The sequence below is a fragment of the Brassica rapa genome, chromosome A04 (assembly GCF_000309985.2).
Source record: "Brassica rapa cultivar Chiifu-401-42 chromosome A04, CAAS_Brap_v3.01, whole genome shotgun sequence".
In the NCBI taxonomy this organism is placed as follows: domain Eukaryota; kingdom Viridiplantae; phylum Streptophyta; class Magnoliopsida; order Brassicales; family Brassicaceae; genus Brassica; species Brassica rapa.
Window position 1 is genome coordinate 3,994,245 of NC_024798.2, and position 20,908 is coordinate 4,015,152.

Sequence of the window (20,908 nt, forward strand, 5' to 3'; positions counted from 1 at the left end):
CACAACTTTTCATCTCAAAAGTTAATAAATGCAATTTTTCATGTAAAAAAACTTAACAGATAAAACTTTTCATGTAAAAAATTTAAGAGATTCATTTTCATACTAATACACTGATTTTTAGATATAAAACATTTGAAAATATTTGTGAAGTGTTGATAAATAGATATGAGATAAGTAAAAACAAAAAAAAAACACAAGTCTTCATTTCAAAAACCAATAAATTCAACTCTTAATGTAAATAACTTAAAAGATGCAACTTTTCATATTAACACTGACTAAACAATTGTAAATATTTATGTCAAGTATTAATAAATGGATATGAGCAAAGTAAATACAAAAAAAAACACATTTGTTCATTTTTGTTGGAATTCCTATTATAATTAAGCAAACACAAACTTCAAACGGTATTAGTTAAAGAGCCAAGAAAATGAATTAGTGGAGTTAGCAATAGCTGAATTAGTGGAAGACTGGTCTGGAATAATGTTCATGCGTTGGATGTGTTCGAGTATGTCGGCTACTTTCTTCATATCCGGTTGATTTTTGGGTTTGGATCAGTGCAAGAGGGTGTAATGCAACCCATTTCTGCTGCGAGTTTGGATGAGTATTGAACTTTGACTACTTCGTCCATTCTGTGTTTTCACGCTATATCTTCTTAAGAATTATGGTTTTAACCAGTTGACTAGACTCTCTTGTCCTTGAGCCGGTTTGGGTTGTGTGTCCTTAGTCCCGTCATTACTTCTAGTCCACAGAAAATAAGGACATGTTTAAAAAAAAATGAAGACACGTTATATCCTCTCAGAACTTATGTTTTGATAATATTATATAACATATATAAAACCAAAACTGATAAAGCATATACTTAATGTGTGCTCTATATGTTATATTTTATAATTTTCCTTTGTTTTTGCTTATATTTTGTTTAGTTTTTAACAAATATTTTCGTCTCAACATCCTAACCAATTATAATGTGTAGATATGTTTTTCATAAGCAATAAATGCAACTTTTCATTTCAAAAACTAATAAATGCAACTTTTCATGTAAAAATCTTAATAGATTCATTTTTTCATATTAATACACAAAATTTTACATGTAAAACAACTATAATATTTATGTAAAATATTAATAAATATATATGATCAAGGTAAAAGTGAAAAGACAAAACCTTTTATCTCAAAAACTAATAAATGCAATTTTTCATGTAAAAAATTAAGAAATTCAAATTTTCATATCAACACACTGACTTTTAGATATAAAACACTTGCATATATTTTTGGAGTATTAGTATATATAAGTATGTATTAGTAACTATTAATAATAGTAACCCCAATTAATGACAAAGACTGTGTTTTTTAATCCTCAAAATTACATTAATTGAAAACAATTGTCAAATTATATATGTGTCTTTTAAAAATTATCTCTAAAATGTATTTATTTTAATAGTTGTGTCTTTTTAATTAATAATAAGAATCTCATTTAATGTTGAATTGTTGTGTATTTTCATTAAAACTGATATTAATGTTAAAAGGTTGTCAAATTATGAAATAATGTGTGTATCTATAATTTTGTATCTTTTCATTATAATTTCAAGGTTGTGTTTTTTCATATTTTTCATTTTTTAAAATATATTAGTTTTAAGAGTTTTACCTTTTCGTAAGTAATAGATGCAATTTTTCATCTAAAAACTAATAAATACAACTTATCATGTAAAAAAAATGTTAAAAGCTTAAGAGATTAAATCTTTTCATATTAATACACTGAATTTTAGATATAAAACAGTTGTAAATATTTATGTAAAATATTAATAAATAGATACGAGAAAAGTAAAGGTGAAAAGACACAAGTTTTCATCTCAAAAGTTAATAAATGAATTTTTTCATGTAAGAAAATTAACCGATGCAACTTTTCATGTATAAAAATTAAGAGATTCATTTTCATACTAATACACTGGTTTTTAGATATAAAACAGTTGCAAATATTTTTGAAATATAAAGAAATAGATATGAGCAAAAGTAAAAATTAAAAAACACAAGTTTTAATCTCAAAACTAATAAATGCAATTTTTCATATTAATACTCTGACTTTTAGATATAAAAAATTTTAAATATTTATGTGAAATATTAATAAATATATATATGTGCAAACAAAAGTGAAAATACAAAATTTTCATATGAAACTAATAAATGTAATTTTTCATGTAAAAAAACTTAAGAGATTCAAATTTTCATATCAATACACTGACTTTTAGATACAAAACACTTGCAAATATTTTTTTTGGAGTATTAGTATTTATAATGTATTAGTATCAATAATAATAGTAATCCCAATTAATGACAAAGGTGGTGTTATTTCATCCTAAAAATTACATTGATTCTCTTTTATTTTTTAGCTATTGTTGTAAACAAATTACATTAATTGAAAATAATTATCAAATTATATAATATATGTGTATTTTTAAAATTATCTCTAAAATGTATTTATTTTAAGGGTTGTGTCTTTTTAATTACTTTTTAAATATTTATTTTGAAACCAGATTAATTTATTTAGATTAAGAGTTTCATTTCAGAATTAAAAAAATGCAACTTTTCATGTAAAAAACTTAAGATATTTAACTTTACACATTAATACTTTGAATTTTAGATATAAAAATAATTAAATATTTATGTGAAATATTAATAAATAGATATGTGCAAATTAAAAGTGAAAAAAATAAATTTTTCATCTACACTAATAAATGCAATTTTTCATGTAAAAGAACTTAAGTGATGCAATTTTTCATGTAAAAAGCTTACAAGATTCAATTTTTCATATTAATACACTGATTTTTGGATAAAAACAAATTGTAAATATTTTTGTGAAATATTAATAAATAGACTGGAACAAAGTAAACATAAAAAAACACAAATTTTCATCTCAAAAATTAATAAATGCAATTTTTCATGTAAAAAAAACTTAAGAGATGCAGCTTTTCTTGTAGAAAACTTAAGAGATTCAAATTGTCATATTAATATACTGACTTTCAAATATAAAACAATTGGAATTGTTTTTGAAGTATTAATAAATGATTTTAAGCAAAATAAAAACAAAAACACACAAATTTTCATCTCAGAAACTAATAAATATAATTTTTCATGTAAAAATAAAACTTAAGAAATGCAACTTTTCATGTAAAAACTTAAGAGGTTTAAATTTTTCATATTAATACACTTATTTTTATATATAACCAATTGCAAATATTTATGTAAAGTATTAATAAATAGATGTGAGAAAAATAAAAACGAAAAGACACAATTTTTCATTTCCAAAACTAATAAATGCAACTTTTATGTAAAAAAACTTAAGAGGTGCAACTTTTCATGTAAAAAACTTAAGAGATTCAAAATATCATATTAATAAAATGACCTTTGGTATAAGACAATTGTAAATAATTATGTGACGTATTAATAAATAGATATGAACAAAGTAAAAATGAAAAAAAAAACACAAGTTTTCCTTTTAAATGATGTGTTTTCAAATTGACGTGTCTTTTCATTATCAGATTAATTGATGTGTTTTTTAAATAAATGTTAAATGATGTGTCTTTCATATGGAAATTTTATTAGTTTTAAAAGAAAAATATCCAAAATGCATCTTTTCCTAATGATATATCATTTCATCATAAAAACACAATAGAGTTTTAAAAAGTTGTCTTTAGTCTAAGGATTTGTTTTTAGAAAATTTTCATGTTTACCACTTTTATGATATCATTATTCATGTTTACCACTACTAAAGAGACATTTTCAAAAGAATTTTTTTCATTAAGTGGCAAAAGAATCGTATACCTTTGTTCTTTATATATGTAATAAATAATATTTTAAAAATAAAAATAAAATTAAAAAATAAGTTTTTTTTTATGTTTTTGAATTATACTTTTTCAAATTTGAACTTTTTATAAAAAAATTCTGAATTTTGTTATTTTTCAAAATTTCTTTTTGAAAATCAAAAATTATTTTTGACACTATTTTTTATATTTTTAAAGTATTTATTTATATATTTATTATAATCATAAATTTTACATTCCAAAAACTTTACTCAACCCTTCAACTCTAAACTTTATGTTTAGATTAGTTAATCATAGGGTTACATTTGAACTTTCAAGGATATGATGTTACAATGTCTGAAAAACGGGGTAAAAATAACGGCGGTAGAACAGAACAATGAACTGTTAAACAGTGACCAGTGTCGATAGTAGCATAAGTAACTTCTCAGAGAACATGTCCTGCTATGCGGTGGCAAGGTTTTTGTCTTTTTCATCATCCAAAGGCTTGAGAGGAAAAAGGCTTTGGGATGTGAGTGCGGATGTCTTTGGATACTTCAGTTACAATTTTGGTGTGAAGAGTGACGGGAAATCGGCTAATTCCTACATCAACAAAGGCCAACGGTCCCGATCAATACATAAACATGTTACCTGTGCGAAAACATACATCAACTAGTACAAAATTTAATTTTCATATGCGAACTTTCAAAATTTGGTCTTATCATACATTGACCTAATTTCCGTTAGTCAAACGTTGAGTTGTCGTTAACCAGTAGCAGAAAATCGGCTAATTCCTACATCAACAGGGACCAATGGTCCAGATCAATACATAAACACTTCACCTGTGCAAAAACATACATCAACTAATAAAAAATTTAAATTCAATACATGAACTTTTGAAATATGGTTTAAACATACACTAAAGCTTGACATGTGCGTCCGCGCGGATATTTGTTGTTAACTTTTTTTATAAATTGTTTAATGACATTCCTAAATATATAAACTTTTGTTCATTGTTATGTTCCTACACATAAAAACCAAACTCACCCGGATCTGAAAAGACCCTATTCGAATCCCACCCGAAAATTTATAATACCCAAACAAAGAATAATTTCAAAACAAAAAAAAAATTCGATATCCGAAAGACCCAATCCATACCCAACCATATACCTGATATCCATACCTTAATGAAGTAGTTAAGAAGTACAAAAAATGTAAAAAATATAAGAAAACACTTAAATATAGGTAAGTTCTCTTTTATATTTTTATAAGACATGCTGTCAAATTATTTGGAAAAAATGTAATTAATAAAGTAGTTAAGTTGAGTGAAAATAAGGAAAGAAAATATGTAATAAATATGTTGAAAATAATGTTAGTTTTATTATCTACTTAAATTTAATAAAATAGATTTACCTAGTTTTCACTAGTCAAATAATACCGAAAATAAATTGTCTGTCACGTGTTGATTAAGTAAAGTTTTTATTGTATTATGTGATAATTAAACCATAGTACGTAGTAATTGACAGAGAGAAAGGATAATGTTTAGCTTATCGAAGACATTCTCTTTTCTCTTTGTTCAATTTTGTCTTCTTTCGTTTTCTCGGTGTTTTTTGTTGTCGAAAAAGTTGAAGAAAAAATTAAAGAGAAAAGCTAACTAATGAATTACACGAGAAATAAATCGTTTGACCTATATGATTTATTTTTCTCATTCAATTACCACGTAATACAGTTTAATTACCATATTATACAATAAAAACATTATTTAATCAATACGTGACATAAAATTTAGCTTCAATATTATTTGACTAGTGGAAATTAAGTAAATGACAAGTTTTAGCGTATGTTAAAACCAGATTTCAAAAGTTCATGTAGTGAAGTTAAATTTTGTATTAGTTGATGTATGTTTTTGCACAGGTGAAGTGTTCATGTATTGATCCGTACCATTGGTCCTTGTTGATGTAGAAATTAGCCGATTTTCTATTACCGGTTAACGACAACTCAACGTTTGACTAACGGAAATTATGTCATTGTATGATAAAACCAAATTTTAAAAGTTCATGTATGAAAATTAAATTTTGTGCTAGTTGATGTATGTTTTCGCACAGGTAACATGTTTATGTACTGATCGGGACCGTTGACCCTTGTTGATGTAGGAATTGGCCGATTTCCCGAAGAGTGACCATCAGACTCTTGAGCATCTTCAGATCCAATACAAGAGATATGACTCGAGCCACTAGAGCATTTACTGGGCCTCGTAAGATGGGACTCGACATCTTTGTAATCCAACCCACCACACTAAGAGCTCATATGGTGGAACTAGGAAGAACAAAATCAAAATATTATGCATTACAACATACACAATTAATCCTTGCTAAAACATATAAAATAAACATCCCCTAAATCTATACAATACTAAAAGTAACATATCCTCACCGTTGAGGGTATCCACGTTGGAAAAAAAAATAGACCAATGAGACTTTTAAATTGACAAGTCATTAAAAAAAAACACATCACCAAATCACTCTTTTCTCGAACCTTTTCAACATTACGCCGATTTTCCAATATCTCTTTGGTCTTCTCCCGATTCATCTACCTCTGCAAAAACAATTTTTCTCAATTTTTTTCAGCCTTCCTCCTTCTCTCCTTACTCACTATATAAGACGGTGGTTGATTTACGAAAGATTCCTCTCACTAAAACCACCAGATCTCTTCATGGTCTCCGGGGAAAACGAGTAGTTAGTAACGGCGTTCGGTTTTGGTTCCATCACTTTACCTCTGTATACAGTTTACTGTAAAAATAAATTATTCCTTCATATTTGGTGAGTCACTGAACGCCTTGCTCCTGGTACATAAAAACATTACTTAATTTTTGTACACTTTTCTTTGAAAAGTGTTCTTCGGAGTTGTCTGTGATTTCTTTTTTTTTTTGATATTTTTATCATATTGTGAGAGAGATGGAGGACTTCGAGTTCCATCACTGGTGGAGCCTACGGTTAAAGTTTAGTTCATTATTTCACTTCCTCTGTTTCAGATCTTTGGTTTTGTAACTGGTGAAAGCTCTTGATCTGGTGTTTAATTAGGTTGTTGGAGATTTAAAAGGAGGAGATGACGCTTTACAGGAGAGGATTTGTCATCTGTTTTTTCAGGTTTTGTAATTCTCAATCTCTGTTTTGATGATAAAACAATCCAAAACCGAATTTGAGCAGTTCAGTTTGTTTGCTTTGTTTCTTTTACAAAAGTTGTGATCTTTTGTAGAGTTTGTTATACTTATAGCTTTAAAGTTTTGGGTCTCTAATTTCAAAACTATTGACCTCTAAACTCATCAGAATCATACCGATTGTTTCTTTTTCCTTCCTCTTACGCTTACGTTTTCTATTGTTATGTGTTTCAGGGACCAACGGAAAATGGGCAAATTGATGTTCACTTTCAGGATCTGTATAGCGCAAGAACAACGTTCGAGCAGGCCCGACTTCATTTGGTCATCACTTTTTCTTATGCTATGAGAATTTCCAAGATATTTCCTTTGCTTCAATCTGCGAGTCAACACCATCACATGTAGCGCAACATGAGTCATCCTTGGTATCGTCCCGTTATCTAGATCCTGAATAGAAACTAAATGGTTAGTTGGTTTAGCACCTAAATCTAAAACTGTTATTTTGTTTGTTTGTTTAGCCATAAGCTTTCTCTTTGTGTGTTTGGTATAATCAGAGGATCATGGTGTGTATTGCCTCTCTCTCTCTCTCAAATACTTGAAACAGAAATCTTTAGCTCATTCAAGTCGAAGGCTTTATCTAGAGTTCCCTAAATGAGCTTTTGCTACAATATATGTACAGTATGCTCTTCACACTTGCTTATCTCTCATAAAATCTTATGCAACTTCTCTTAACTTATGAAGTTTGTAGTGTTTTGTTTTCTTACAGGTTATATCGTTTTTGTTAACGGCTTATGCTCAAACATCCATGCGGCAGATTTTCCTCTTCCATGTTATTCTCATAAGAAAGGTAACCCTTATTGTCTCCTAGCCATAAAGCTGGCAGAATTACTCTGCTTTAGATTTCGTTTAACAAGTAGTGCTCAAATACTAGAAGGGGATGAGAAAATATGACTATATATATTAGAAATGAGGGAGGAGAATCAGTTTACAGTAATGGACCCTTTTGATGAGTTGGATTTGTCTTCAGATGAAATCTTCGATTTCTATTCGTCTGAAAGCCCAAAACAAACGTTGATCTCGAAGTTTATGTGCAGCAGATGAGGTGAATACATAAACTCTTTATCTGTGTATACATCTTTTCTACTCAAAGATAATATTTTGTTGTTGACAGAATCAGCAGGGACTATCCATAAAGATATAAGGAGATGGGCATTCAACTTCTTCCACGCTGATCAACAAGAAACCAGGTTTCTATGGAAGCATAAACCCACGGAAACTGATCACTTTAAGCTGATATGGATGAATGCAGACCTCTGTGTAAGAGGACATAGCGTTTGATGCGTTGTGTTATCAGATCGTGAGTACACTCATTGCAGTCACTCAACTTCTCTTTGTTGAGCGTTCTAGAATTGTTTTGGGCCTTATGCTAACTTTTATTGGTTGCAGTGGTTGAAGATTTAGAGGATGGGGATCGTACTTCTCAGGTAGGATCCTTACACTACAACACATCCCTTTTGACTCTTGAGCTGTAATTTTTTGTGGCAGATAATATGTTTTTGCGTCTGTATGTGAAAAGAACTAACTGTCCAACTCATTTTTGCTTATTCATATTTGTAGCCAAAGGACAAAGTTGTGACATGGAACCTTCCATTTCGAAGTGATACCTCATATTTGGTCCAGTCTACAACATAAGGTTACGTGGAAGATTTCAACATTCAAATATTGAGCTGTGTTAGTGATTCTGATTAGATGTAGAAAAACATTGTAGAGAAGTACGGAGTTAGGTACTCGAGGCTGAGATACTTACATGATGCAAAAGAGGTTATCATAAGCCATGGGGCGGATCTCATCTCAGGTATTATTCCCTGATCTCCACTCAACGAAACCTGACGCGTAACAGAAGGAATCAGAGGACAACAAGGCCAGTGGTGGATCTGATGAGAGATTTTTCGTATAGCCATATACAGAGCGGGTGGGATATGAACCAGTAGCTGTAATGTTTTGCATTATCCTTGCATTATCAGTAAATGACAATTAGAAGTTACAGCTACTTGCCTTTTTCTTCTACGGTTAAGTTTATAGTTGTTTTAACGTACAAGATAAATCGGAAGAGTAGACGTGTTGATAATTCTGTAGTAGAGTCTTAGGTGTATCTCTTTAGTTTGAGGGTTAGTTTCAGTAGAATCTATGTGCCATCTTTTGGTTGTATCTGGTGAAGCTGAAGTTCTTGGTGGGAATATGAAAAAGCAGATAATGGATGAGTCTGAGAATTTGAGTTTGAACTGACTGGTGCCGCCTCATCCTCCACCGCTTCCACCATCTCCAGGATATGAATCAAGAGAGGTTGAGGGAGACAGCATAACCTAAAAACAGATCAACAAGTTCCCTCATCCTCTTTGCTGCTATTGAGGCTGCAGCTCAGAGGCCTAATCTCCTTCTTGGTTTTGACAATTCTTGTGAAGGTTTTATATCACTGAAGAGGAAAATCAAAATTTTCTCGAGTTTTTATAATCTTCTGCTATAGATTGGATAGAGCCTCTTTAGATCAAACTAATTATGAAGGTCGATATCAATATCTATTGGTGTCTATTGGAGATTCAAATTTTTATGTACGGTTACAATAATATGAGTTCAACTTTCAAGTCTAGGAAACTTTGTTTTCGCAAAAAAACTAACAATTAACTGATTAGTCGAAGCTAATATACTCTTTGAAAGTCTATGAGAACATTGAAAAATATGCAAAAGCATAGATTTTTGTTTCGATGACAAAGTTAAGATATGAACTAAATTTGGTCGTCCTGAACTGAGCACAAAATATTTTCACATACGTGTTCGAGTTAAGTAAGAGTAAGTTTAATATATTATTTTAGTTCCTATTTAAAGTTTAAAATTTTGACAAAACAACTCAAGGATATAGTTCTCTAAAATCCTTAAAAGAATATTATTTAAAGATGCATTAAACATATCAATTCAATAACTTTTACTAGCTTTATATATAGATTACATATACGTAAATATATATAATATAACAACATAAGTTTGCTTTCCGCGATTCATTTGAAGACTTTTTAAGTTATCGACCCAAGCAAATTTTTATTAAATCAATCAAATTGTTAGAAAATAACATGTCTTCTATATTAGAACTGGGTATAAAATCCGGCTCCAAATCCGCGATTCAAAATACTAGAACTTAAATTTGGTTAGATCTAAAAAAATAGTGCAACAAATATTAAATTGAAAGAGATTAAATAACTGAACCCGATTAGATAATACACGATATCCAAAATTAATCCATAACATATCCGAAATTATTTAAAGTGCCAACCTTGAATATATTTATTTCCTCAATTTCAGATATTATGTGTCTTTTGTTGATATATTAAGTGTTTTGATAATTTGAAAATAAATTTATTTTTGGATATTTGTGTTAGTTCGAGCACAAATATGTTAGTCCAATATATATATAAGCTGATGGAAAAACAAGATATCGATATTATATATTTTGAATATTTAATACACAGTTTGGGTATATCCAATAATATATGAATGTGAATTTAACCCAATCTTAATAAGAAAAAAACATGAACGGATTATAGATCATTAAAAATTGAAAAACCCAAATATTCAAATATTAATGAACGGGTATATGAACACCACAGCGACCCTTATATATAATATAATAATTAAAAATACCAATAAATACAGCAAATTAATATTATAATTTTATTTTAAATTTTATTATTTAAAAACTGTATTTTCATAAACAAAATTATTTAATGGAAATTCACTTGACATATATATATATATATATATATATATATATATAACTCTTTGAAAGAAATAGAAAAATTAACAAAACAAACTAAGAAAAAATAAAATATGATATTAAAATATCACTTGAAAGCTTCTTAGATAATATCAATAAAATATTTAAACGGTAATAAAATAAGTCCAATTAATATCATATTTTTCGTATTAATAAGTCAAATTAAAAACAAGTTTGATTAAAAAGTAAGTAATTTTCAATTTTAATTATTTTATTACAAGTATATAATTATTTACTGATTATAAAAATTAGAGATATTCATCTGTCACAAATATTCATAAAAATATGTAAATCAAGTACAACAATCAAACAATATAATGATATCCAAGAAATTACAAAGAAAAATTGCAAACTATATTTGTGCTTTATAGTCTTCTTTTAGATATTATTTAAATAATGTAAAAAAATATTATACATTAAATTATTTGAAATGAAAATATATATAATATCTTATCCGCGCGTAGCGCGGTTAAAAAATCTAGTATATATTAAAACCTTAAAAACAACTCCTCAATTAATCCTTGCTAAATCCTCTATTAATTGATTATGCGCTTGGCTCGTTATGCCTAGCGTAATTTCGAGCATGACTGAACACACATGCTAGAGTTGATAAAGTTGTGAACTTGGACCAAGAACCACAGTCTCTTGTTATGAACTTGGACTTAATAAAAGAGAAAACAGACCCCACCTTCGCAGATAAAAATTAGGATAAAAATCATGGTAAAATTCGTTGCAAACAGAGTTGTCAAAGTTTGGTCAGGAGTTTCATTTGTGAGGAAGCAAAACCCATACGTTGTAAAAGTGTTTGTGTTGAACAGAGGAGGAGGGCAAAGTGACAAACAAGACAAAGTGAGATGAATGATGGATCAGCTGGTATGGAGGCCCAAGTCTAAGTTGGAGCCCATCGATGAAGAAAAGCCTGCTGCAACATACCCACAGCAACGGTAACTTAAACAAGAAGTCAAAAGCAGAAGAAGTAATAAAAGCTGCAGAAGAAACTGGTACGAAAAAGAAAAAAGCTGGATCAATCGCCACCACAAAACATCTGACTAGGGTTTACGCCTTTATGTATAAACATTAAGAGACAGTATGTGTTCCTGCATTGTTTAGCTGTTTCCGACTGACTGGTCGTAGTATGTGTTCTTGAAAGCATGAATGTCCATTATCTTTCTTTTTTCTCTTCGGGTGTTTTGTGGAATGAAAAAGGTAAATGCATTAGAATCAGATAGTGTGGTATTGTTCTTGGCAGCTTCTTGTTGATTCCTACGAAGATTGTTTACGAAATAAAGAGCTACTTCTTTTAAGAACATTACAAAATACGTACATGGCTTATTTGTATCGATGGGATTGGTCCCATTGAAATTTAAAATGCAATTAAAATAAGAGCCAAAAACCTTTAGGAAGAGGAGTAGCAATGGTTTAAGCCGGTGCTAAAATTATCATTTTTATCACCTTTTTAACATCCATAACACAATAAATGAGTCCATTTTTTATTATTTATTCAAACTTAAAAAGTGAAAATTTTAAAAACTTTCTTTTACCAAAATTCTAATTAGGTAATCTTTAAACGTCACATTTCTCTCTTTTCTCTATTTAAGAAATTTAACTCTTTTTCAATCGAACAAAAGAATAATTTGTTAGAGCTTAGTTATTAACTTATCATCCGACAACCATCCAAGAACGAGTTCAAAGAGTTTTCTGGTAATTTTTTCTATGGATAAAAAAAGTATTGTCAATGAGGTGTTTGTACACCAAAAGAATTTGAGTAAGAGTATCTCCAAAAGATACTCTATAACTTCAAATTTGAAGTTTTGAGAAGTGAAACTTTATATTTCAAGTTTCACTACTAAAAACTTTAAATTTGAAGTTTCATATTTTTATTTACATTTTGGTCCCTACAATCACACATCACTTTTATGATTCATAAATATTTTCTCGTTTATTATTTTAATTTTAAAAAAAATATATCTCATAAATATTTAAATTTTATTTACAGATTTTAAATTTTAAACATAAAACTAAACAATACTTTAAAATAAGATTTAAAATATTTTAAGCTAGATTTAGAAAAAAATAATATACAAAAAAAATTAACAAAAAGATTTTTAAAAATTACATGAAAACATAACTATTACACAGATTTAAATATTACAACAACACTAATAGTTAGGTAAGTTTGATCCGTAACCTTCAAATTTTTAAATATTGTCCAAATTTTTTTGTGTAACTGAAGATGGTTGTTGTTGTTGTTATTGTTTTTGATGTCTTTTTCGTACAATTCTTTCTTGTTCATATCGAATATATTCACGAGTATTAATATCTCGAAAAAAAATTAGTCTTTTAGCAATATTTTATGTTTCTATTTTACTTTTTTTTTGTTTCGATCTAATGTATTTACAAGTATCAATATTATCCAATCTCAACAACTTTTAGCTAAGAGTCATTTTTACTTCGAAATGCACTAATAGATCATATATGCATTACAAAAATCATTTTATGAAATAATATGGTATTAACTTTGAAGTTTAATATTAGTCAATATGTGTTAGTTATTTACAAAAGTTTTATGAATTCAAATTAGTTATGATAAGTATAGGGATTAAAATATAAATAGTTTTGAAGTTGAGCTTGAAGTTTTGATTTTGGAGAGTTTTGGAAACTTCAAAACAAAGTTCCTTTTTTAAGATGCTCTAAGAACAAAAATAACTTTCAAACACACATGCTGGAGTTTAAGAAAAGGAACTTCATGGCGGTATGAACACACATGCTAGAGACTGGAGTTGATAAAATAGTGAGATTGGACCAGGAACCAGTCTCTTGTTAGGAACTTTAACCTTTTTAAACACTGTTTAATTCAATCTTTAAAGTTCTGAAAGTACAAACTCAAAAGAATATTAGCAATTACTCAAAGGGATATAAATAACTTCAAACGAGCAAAAAAAACAAACAACAATCAATATTAAGAAAAGGTCCAACCAACATACTGGTTTTTGTGGACCAGTTCCATGGCATCTCTTTTTCAAACTCCAACTTCCTCAGTTAGCAAAGTTTGTAACCAAAAGAGGCACTACTTGCGATCTCCATACAAGTACGCTGAGACAATTCCAATGGTCTCCACTCAATTCTTCCGTTTAGAATATTTTATAAAGTTGAGAGATGATTTCCGGGCTAGCACAAACTGTATGGAGAAAATATGACTCTCTTGCTTAACCCTCATTCCAAAATAACAAGCTTGAAGCAAGAAGAACCACCAAACGAAAGCAAAGGTGAGGCTCGAGATGAAACAAACATAAACACAATGATACACCAGAAACAATAAGTCACACTATTGCCAACACGCATTCTTATAAATACCTTTTACTTCGCAGAACAAGCACCCGAAACATCAAAAACAAGAAAAGACCGATCACTGGCCAAGTGTCCGGACAAAGAGAGATTATGAGCTTCTTCTTCGATTAGCTAAGGCAGGGAGCTCCAACTAAGAATACCGATTCAGACATAAACCAGGCAGATAAAAATTCAACGAAGGAGATATTTGTGAATCACAAGGACAATCAATCACAGGCAGAGAAACACTTTAAGTCCTTTAATCAAAACTAGGAATCAAATTCACCATATCCAAAAAGGCCAAAACCCAGGAACAAACAAAACTTATTTTAGAAGATGGATCTAACGACGAAAAGACTGGTCAACAAAATATCCCAAAATATTATGTGGTCTGTTCAAACAATTACCGAGGATCATGAAACAACCCCAAGAACAGCACAAGATTTTTTCTTGGGATATTAATCACGTAACTGTAGAATTAAATGTGAATCATATTGATAGAGAATCGTTATTCATTAAAAAGAAACCTGTTCATTCAAATGATCTCACTAATCGAATACAATCGATTCATCAACAAAAGAACAATTAAACCTAAACATTTAAATCCCTAAGTGCTTGTGAATTTCGTAACCGCCTTGGTCCCCTCAGAGACGGCGTGTTTCGCGAGTTCTCCGGGCAATACAAGCCTAACTGCCGTCTGGATCTCCCGCGACGTAATCGTCGGCTTCTTGTTGTACCTAGCGAGCTTCGATGATTCCTGCGCCAGTTTCTCGAATATGTCGTTGATGAAACTGTTCATGATCCCCATCGCTTTACCCGAGATTCCGATGTCGGGGTGAACCTGCTTCAGGACCTTGAAGATGTATATCTTGTACGTCTCAACGCTCTTCTTCGCTTTCTTCTTCTTCTTGTCGCTTCCTCCTTCTTTTGAGATCTTCTTCTCCGCCTTTGGACGCTTCTCGGCCGGGGATTTCTCAGCTGGCTTCTTCTCCGCCGGTTTCTTCTCTGCCGCCTTGGGTGCCATTATCGATCGATGAGTTTGGTGAAGAGAGGGTGAATTGTTTAATGGAAAGATGCGTCTGTGATTGAAATTAGTTGAGGAACAGATTTTCTTATATATAAGCTTCTGCTCGCTCTTATTGGTTATCTGTGCGGCACGCGGATTGGTGACGTGGCCTAGATCTGAAGACTTTGAATGAACGGACAAGATCTCTCATAGCTTTCTTTTTTTTTGCTCGAGCTCATGGGCTCTAACATCTTGATGGGCTTCTGTTTTATGACGATCCACGAACTGCCGGGCCATTATTAATGTGGTAACATCTTCGTTTTGCACTAATTACATTTTTTTTTAGTGTCTTACCATCTTCTCATATATCACCCTTGTAGAGGAAACCGAAATTACAGTTCAGCTGCAGCAGTATTGAAAAATGAGCGATTCATCAAGACAAAGAGCATACAAAACCAAACAAGGGGAAAGTTCAATGACCATAATCATGTGTAATTAATCTTTGCTCTGTTCACCAACATGTATTGTAAATTTGGAGAAGAAACAACTTCAGGTGATTTTCACCCATGGGTTTACTGGTTTAAATAGAACGGAACAGAATCCGTGACTTCACCAACGCGTTATTCTTTTTTTTGTCCTGAGTTGTCTGTCCACACATATCTGACTGAAATCTTCCCGAGCAATGTGACCTCTCCCTGCCAAACCGCTCCTAGGAATTAGGCCCTGCCAATTCAACAAGAACCATGTAAATGGATTCAATCTTTTGCGATATCTAAACACAAACAATAAAGGTGCAGTAAAAATCTAAAGTGAAACAAAGTTATAAATTAACAGATACTTTGAAAAAATGGTGATGAACTGCACTGTAGACTAGATTATCACACAGCAACTCTAATGGGTTACTTTCTTAGAACTTCCATTAAGGAATGTAATATACCTGGACATCTATGGCCATCATATGAAGATTTATAAAACATTGACATCTAAGGTTCTTGGACATAGTACTAGAGAAATTATAGATCATCAAATATTGTTTTCTTGGCAAGATAATACCACCAGAGAACTGTAGCGAACTGTGTAAGAAAGCAATTGACCAAGTGTCATTATTCACATTGTGAACTAATTTGCGTAAGCAGCAGTAAAGCCAAGCGAAGTAATAAACGCAGCCTTTGAAAGAACATAACCAGATTGCAATAAACGAAACTATGAATGAGTGTATAACATGGATTTTGATCATACATGGCAGGCATACAATGTCAAGAAAACTTGCAAAGATTCTAACATTATCTGAAAATAATTAATTGATCATATATAACACCGGTGTGTCCTGACCATGACCATATTCGAGTCACATAGGCAACAACCATAACCAAAACACTTGACTACCCTACAACTACATTCAAGAAACAGCATGTGCACTGCAGGAAATGATCAAACACTCAGAAAGCTACAGGCTTTGACCTTGAGGGTAAATTTGAGGTAGCTAACCAAGCATGTATCCGTTTTATGACTAAACTAATAACAAACAATCATCCCAAACATATGAGCCTTGTTCTATCTCTCACTAAACTCATCCTCTATACATGACCCAAAACTTTAATCACAAACCTTGAGGAACCGATGTTGACGATCCTGTGAAGAACCCTACCACGATCACCATCTCCACCATCAATCAACTCTCTCAAACCACCCAAACTCTCCACCTCCTCCACCTCCTCTTTCACCTCCTTCCCCACACCGCGACTCGGCAGCAACTTCACAGGCAACCTCTCGAAGTAATTCCCGTAGATATACTCAGGAGTGTACCCGTTCTCCTCATCGAAAAGCATGATATGCCCATGCCACTCCCACACACGATAATCCGACTCCTCGTCCTCGTGAAACCCAACGCAGATGTGGTGCTCGTTGACCGTCACGGCTTGACCCGAATTGGGCTTGAGAGAGTCGATTCGACCCGAGACGATGACGCGGATCAGCTCTTTTTCAAGCTTGGCTTCTTCTCGTTCGAGATTGTTTTGGGGATCGAGGTCTTCGTCGTCGTCGTCGTTGTCGGTGTCGTCGGATTTGAAGAGGAGGTCGTCTAGGGATTGAGAGAGGAAAGGGGAGTTTGGGGGGCGGATTTGGAGGCGGCCGAGTAGGGTTTGGAGTAGGAGGTTGTCCATGTTTCCGTTGAAGGAGCTCATGGTTGGCGAATCGATCTCCTTCTTCTTCTTGGTCGTCGGTATCGTAGGGAGAGGCCAACTCGGGTTTTAGAGATAGGGAAGGGTTTTTGTTTGACGAAGACTGTAATTACGACAGTAAGTAGGCTAAAATGATAAATGTTGTTGACTTGTAGGCCAAAATTTCGCATTTTTAATTTTTCATAAGCTTAAAATAACCTATAAAAAACATTAGAATGTTAAATAATTAGTTTATAAATTTTTATAAAATAATATTAAAATTAAAATAAAATAAATAATATATTTTTATTTGTATTAATTGATACAAAATACAAAATAATAAAATTGATTCGTTTTAATTTAAAATTTGAAAATACAATATTAACTGCAATAAATTATAATCTCTCACCAGCAAATGTGAAATAGAGGAAACAAATACTAAGTGTTATTTATGAATTATGATATTAGGGATAGTGTATATATGCAAATTTTGAAGCATATAGAAATAGAGTATTTTGGGTTGAATTGAAACTATCTCAATTTAGAACAGAAGAAACTTTTTAATTTTGTCTCGCTAATTAGTTTATTCGATAATAAGTTTCTATGTAGAAATTGGAGTATTATGTCAGTAAGAAGCAAAGTATTTTTTGTCATTTACGTAAGATTCAGAATCATATAGAAGCCAAAAAAAACAATAATCTACCATGGATTTAAGAAACGAAACACTTTCAACAATTTATCAATATGGGAAAAATTACTCAAGAATAAAAATGAAGAATAAACAAAATGGGTACAATACCAACGTTCTTAGTTTCTTTGACAATTTTTTCGGCATCATCTACCGGATTCAACAAAAGGACATACACAAATACATTCTTTTGAGAACCCTATATTTATGTAAGTATTTATACTTTTGTATACACTTCACATCTGTCAAGAAAACAAATGTGAAATTGCAACTTGCAAGCTTTCTTTATTGCTTGGATGGTGGTGAAAGAGATCACCGTCTCAAGGTCTCCATGACATAATCTGCATAGAGATCCCTACATGTCACAAAAGATTACATTAACTGTAAGTCCAAACTATAGATGAATTATTATATCAGTCAGTCTCATAAAAAGCTTACATGGAATGCTGAACTGCTTCATAGGCTGCGGTAGCGGGAAGAAAGTCGTTAACAGCTACTTCCTTGTTCTCGTTTTTCTTATCTGTCAGAAGAAGAATCCAAGAATATGAGTCTCATCATACACGCAAAGGTTGGTTCACCCCTAATGTCATATCATCCCTAGACAAGCAAAGGTTGAAAGAACACTCACAATCTTCAAAGAAACGACGAATCTCAGCCAGACGATGAGGAGGAAGCTCCTTGATGTCATTATAATGACGGTACTCTGGATCGTCAGCGCAGACAGCAATGATCTTGTCGTCTTTCTCACCCTTTTAAAACACATAAAGAGCATCTTGTTTCAGTATCTCATTTGTTTTTATAAGAACATAGACGACACTCAAGGATGTTAAATTTTAAAAACCTGATCGATCATTGGCATAAGACCAATAGCTTTGGCGCGAAGAAAGCATCCTGGGATCACCGGTTCCTGTAGAACAGCAAATACAATATATGATTCACATGGCATTTGTTCTCTACTGGTCAAAACAAGAAAGCCTGAGATGAAGCTGTAAAGCTGCTTTTATAAATTCAATTTCACCAGACCAAACAGAACTAATTAATGAGACACCTTTACAAGCCTAGCTTTCACTTAATGTTCTTTAACAGACTCAGCAACATCTCTAATCTGCTACATTAAGTCCTAGGAAAGATACAGTAGGGCCTATATCTAAAAGTTGAGCTGCTGAACTTCTTCAAAGCTTATCAGATACACAGATGAAACTTTTAACACTATTTGATAAAATTATACAACTTCACAACATCTCGCTGCAAAAAATGTAATAGATTACCTGCATGATGACAAGAACATCAATAGGGTCATTGTCCTCACAGAGGGTACGCGGAATGAACCCGTAGTTGTGTGGGTACACAACAGATGAGTAGAGAATACGGTCGACCTGAAAAGGAATTACTCAATGTTTTAAACCATGGTGCCGTCTTTAACAGTGCAAGGGACAGCAAATAAAGCTATTACAATGAAGTTAATACCTTGATGAGACCCGTAGTTTTGTCGAGTTCATACTTCACCTTGCTCCCTTTTCCTATCTCAACCACCTGCAATGACACCGCCATATGCTTTGTTAATGATTCCCAAAGAAACATCTCAACGATTAAACTCATAAACGGGTTTCGTAATCAGGCAATAGACATCATATAATATGATACAGATACATCTCCAAATACCCACAGTGCCATTCTTTTGTGACAATATAATTATATCAGTCCTAAGATCTTTTGAACGTGACAAAAATACTTACACAGTTGAAGATTACTGGAGCTTCAGGTCCTATAAAACAGAGCAAACAAGAAGTAAAAATGTTAACATTAGAAGCAACGTAATCATCTTAGAACCTGAAAATAAAAAGGAAACAGTTACGTTATAGCCTTACCTATCTCGAGATCATGCCATGGGTGTGCAGCAACTGATCTATGGGTCAAGGACGAAAGTATCCTCTCGTTAAGAGGAGGAACTGAAGCCTGTTTCTCCGCATAGTTCTTGGTGGTAGCAATCTCAATCGGTGGCGCCATATCTGCAAACAAAGCACATATCAAACAGAACACCATTAATACATGCATCCGTGAAGCAACGAAACACGGACAAAAGCATGACCAACACAAACTCTGGTGATAACTCTTTTACAAATGTAATGTACCAAAGATCTACACGTCTCGACAATTGAATACAAAACCAATGCTTGACACAGAGACACCCAAGATACAAAATCATCTTTTTATAAAAGAAAGTTATTGAAACGTCCAAGAAACGCATATGTTTTGTTTTGTTTTTGCAGCAGTTCATGGATCTTTAAATGTACCTACCGACACAAAACCGTTCTCAAGGTTTTTTTTCTTTTTTGAAAAACAATCTGTCGAAAGTTCAAAATCCAACTCAGATCTGCAGGTCTCATGGCTTATGCAAGTACATTTCGAAGTCCGTACCTTAGCGTAACGACGAATCTCCCGAGCAAAAAGAGTGTTGCAAGAAGTGAAAACACAGGCACAGATCTCGAGATTAACAAACTCAAGATTCAAGAAGCAACGATGAAGAGAGAGAGAGAGAGTAAAGGAAAGCTAAAGGAGAATGTAGCTGTAAACTATACGCGTTCCCGCTCTCTCTCGCGCTGCTTCTCTGCTATTTGAAGGCTCCATTTATTTTATTTAAGGAATATAATAAAGGTCAATTGTCAATAATAGCACCTTTGAAGTTTATGTCTCAAAAATAGCATTAGAAAGAGAAAGTCACAAAAATGACATTTATTAAAGGGTAAAATATCTCTAATACCCTTGGTTTAAAATTAAATAAACAAACAAAAATAAATAAAAATAAATAAAATAAAAATAAAAAAAAATTAAAAAAAAGATTTTTTTTTATATAGTTTCAGATTATATGTTTTCAGATTCGAAATTTTTATAATTTTTTTTTTCGAATTTTTTTTTTTTTAAATTTATTTTTTCAAATTTTCTTTTTATATTTA

At 31.6% G+C, this 20,908-nt stretch overlaps 3 protein-coding genes and 1 long non-coding RNA gene across 16 annotated transcripts; 1 reads left to right on the plus strand and 3 right to left on the minus strand.

Annotated features, from left to right (window-relative positions):
- Positions 1 to 6,296: 6,296 nt before the first annotated feature.
- LOC103863385 lies at positions 6,297 to 10,517 on the plus strand. 13 transcript variants are annotated; one of them, XR_004457260.1, is made up of 11 exons: positions 6,299 to 6,613; positions 6,745 to 6,792; positions 6,875 to 6,940; positions 7,186 to 7,413; positions 7,503 to 7,626; positions 7,697 to 7,795; positions 7,976 to 8,050; positions 8,120 to 8,305; positions 8,395 to 8,432; positions 8,566 to 8,641; positions 8,717 to 9,595. It is a non-coding gene; the product is annotated as an uncharacterized LOC103863385 (long non-coding RNA). The 13 variants fall into 13 exon arrangements; XR_004457263.1 differs by having other exon boundaries at positions 6,745 to 6,786; XR_004457259.1 differs by having other exon boundaries at positions 6,297 to 6,613; positions 6,745 to 6,940.
- A 4,076-nt stretch (positions 10,518 to 14,593) lies between these two features.
- LOC103863386 (histone H2B.8) lies at positions 14,594 to 15,372 on the minus strand. The gene has a single exon (XM_009141135.3). The coding sequence runs from the start codon at positions 15,123 to 15,125 to the stop codon at positions 14,709 to 14,711; it is 417 nt and encodes a 138-aa protein (XP_009139383.1). The 5' UTR covers positions 15,126 to 15,372; the 3' UTR covers positions 14,594 to 14,708.
- A 195-nt stretch (positions 15,373 to 15,567) lies between these two features.
- On the minus strand, positions 15,568 to 17,442 carry LOC103863387. The gene is made up of 2 exons (XM_009141136.3): positions 16,716 to 17,442; positions 15,568 to 15,830 (listed from the first exon to the last, which is right to left on the minus strand). Exons 1-2 carry the CDS (start codon positions 17,288 to 17,290, stop codon positions 15,824 to 15,826), a joined length of 582 nt encoding a protein of 193 aa, XP_009139384.1. The 5' UTR covers positions 17,291 to 17,442; the 3' UTR covers positions 15,568 to 15,823.
- A 500-nt stretch (positions 17,443 to 17,942) lies between these two features.
- On the minus strand, positions 17,943 to 20,619 carry LOC103863389 (soluble inorganic pyrophosphatase 4). Its single transcript, XM_009141137.3, has 9 exons — positions 20,373 to 20,619; positions 19,823 to 19,963; positions 19,691 to 19,719; positions 19,422 to 19,487; positions 19,223 to 19,330; positions 18,796 to 18,861; positions 18,583 to 18,703; positions 18,393 to 18,474; positions 17,943 to 18,309 (listed from the first exon to the last, which is right to left on the minus strand). Exons 2-9 carry the CDS (start codon positions 19,959 to 19,961, stop codon positions 18,267 to 18,269), a joined length of 654 nt encoding a protein of 217 aa, XP_009139385.1. The 5' UTR covers positions 19,962 to 19,963; positions 20,373 to 20,619; the 3' UTR covers positions 17,943 to 18,266.
- Positions 20,620 to 20,908: the final 289 nt, after the last annotated feature.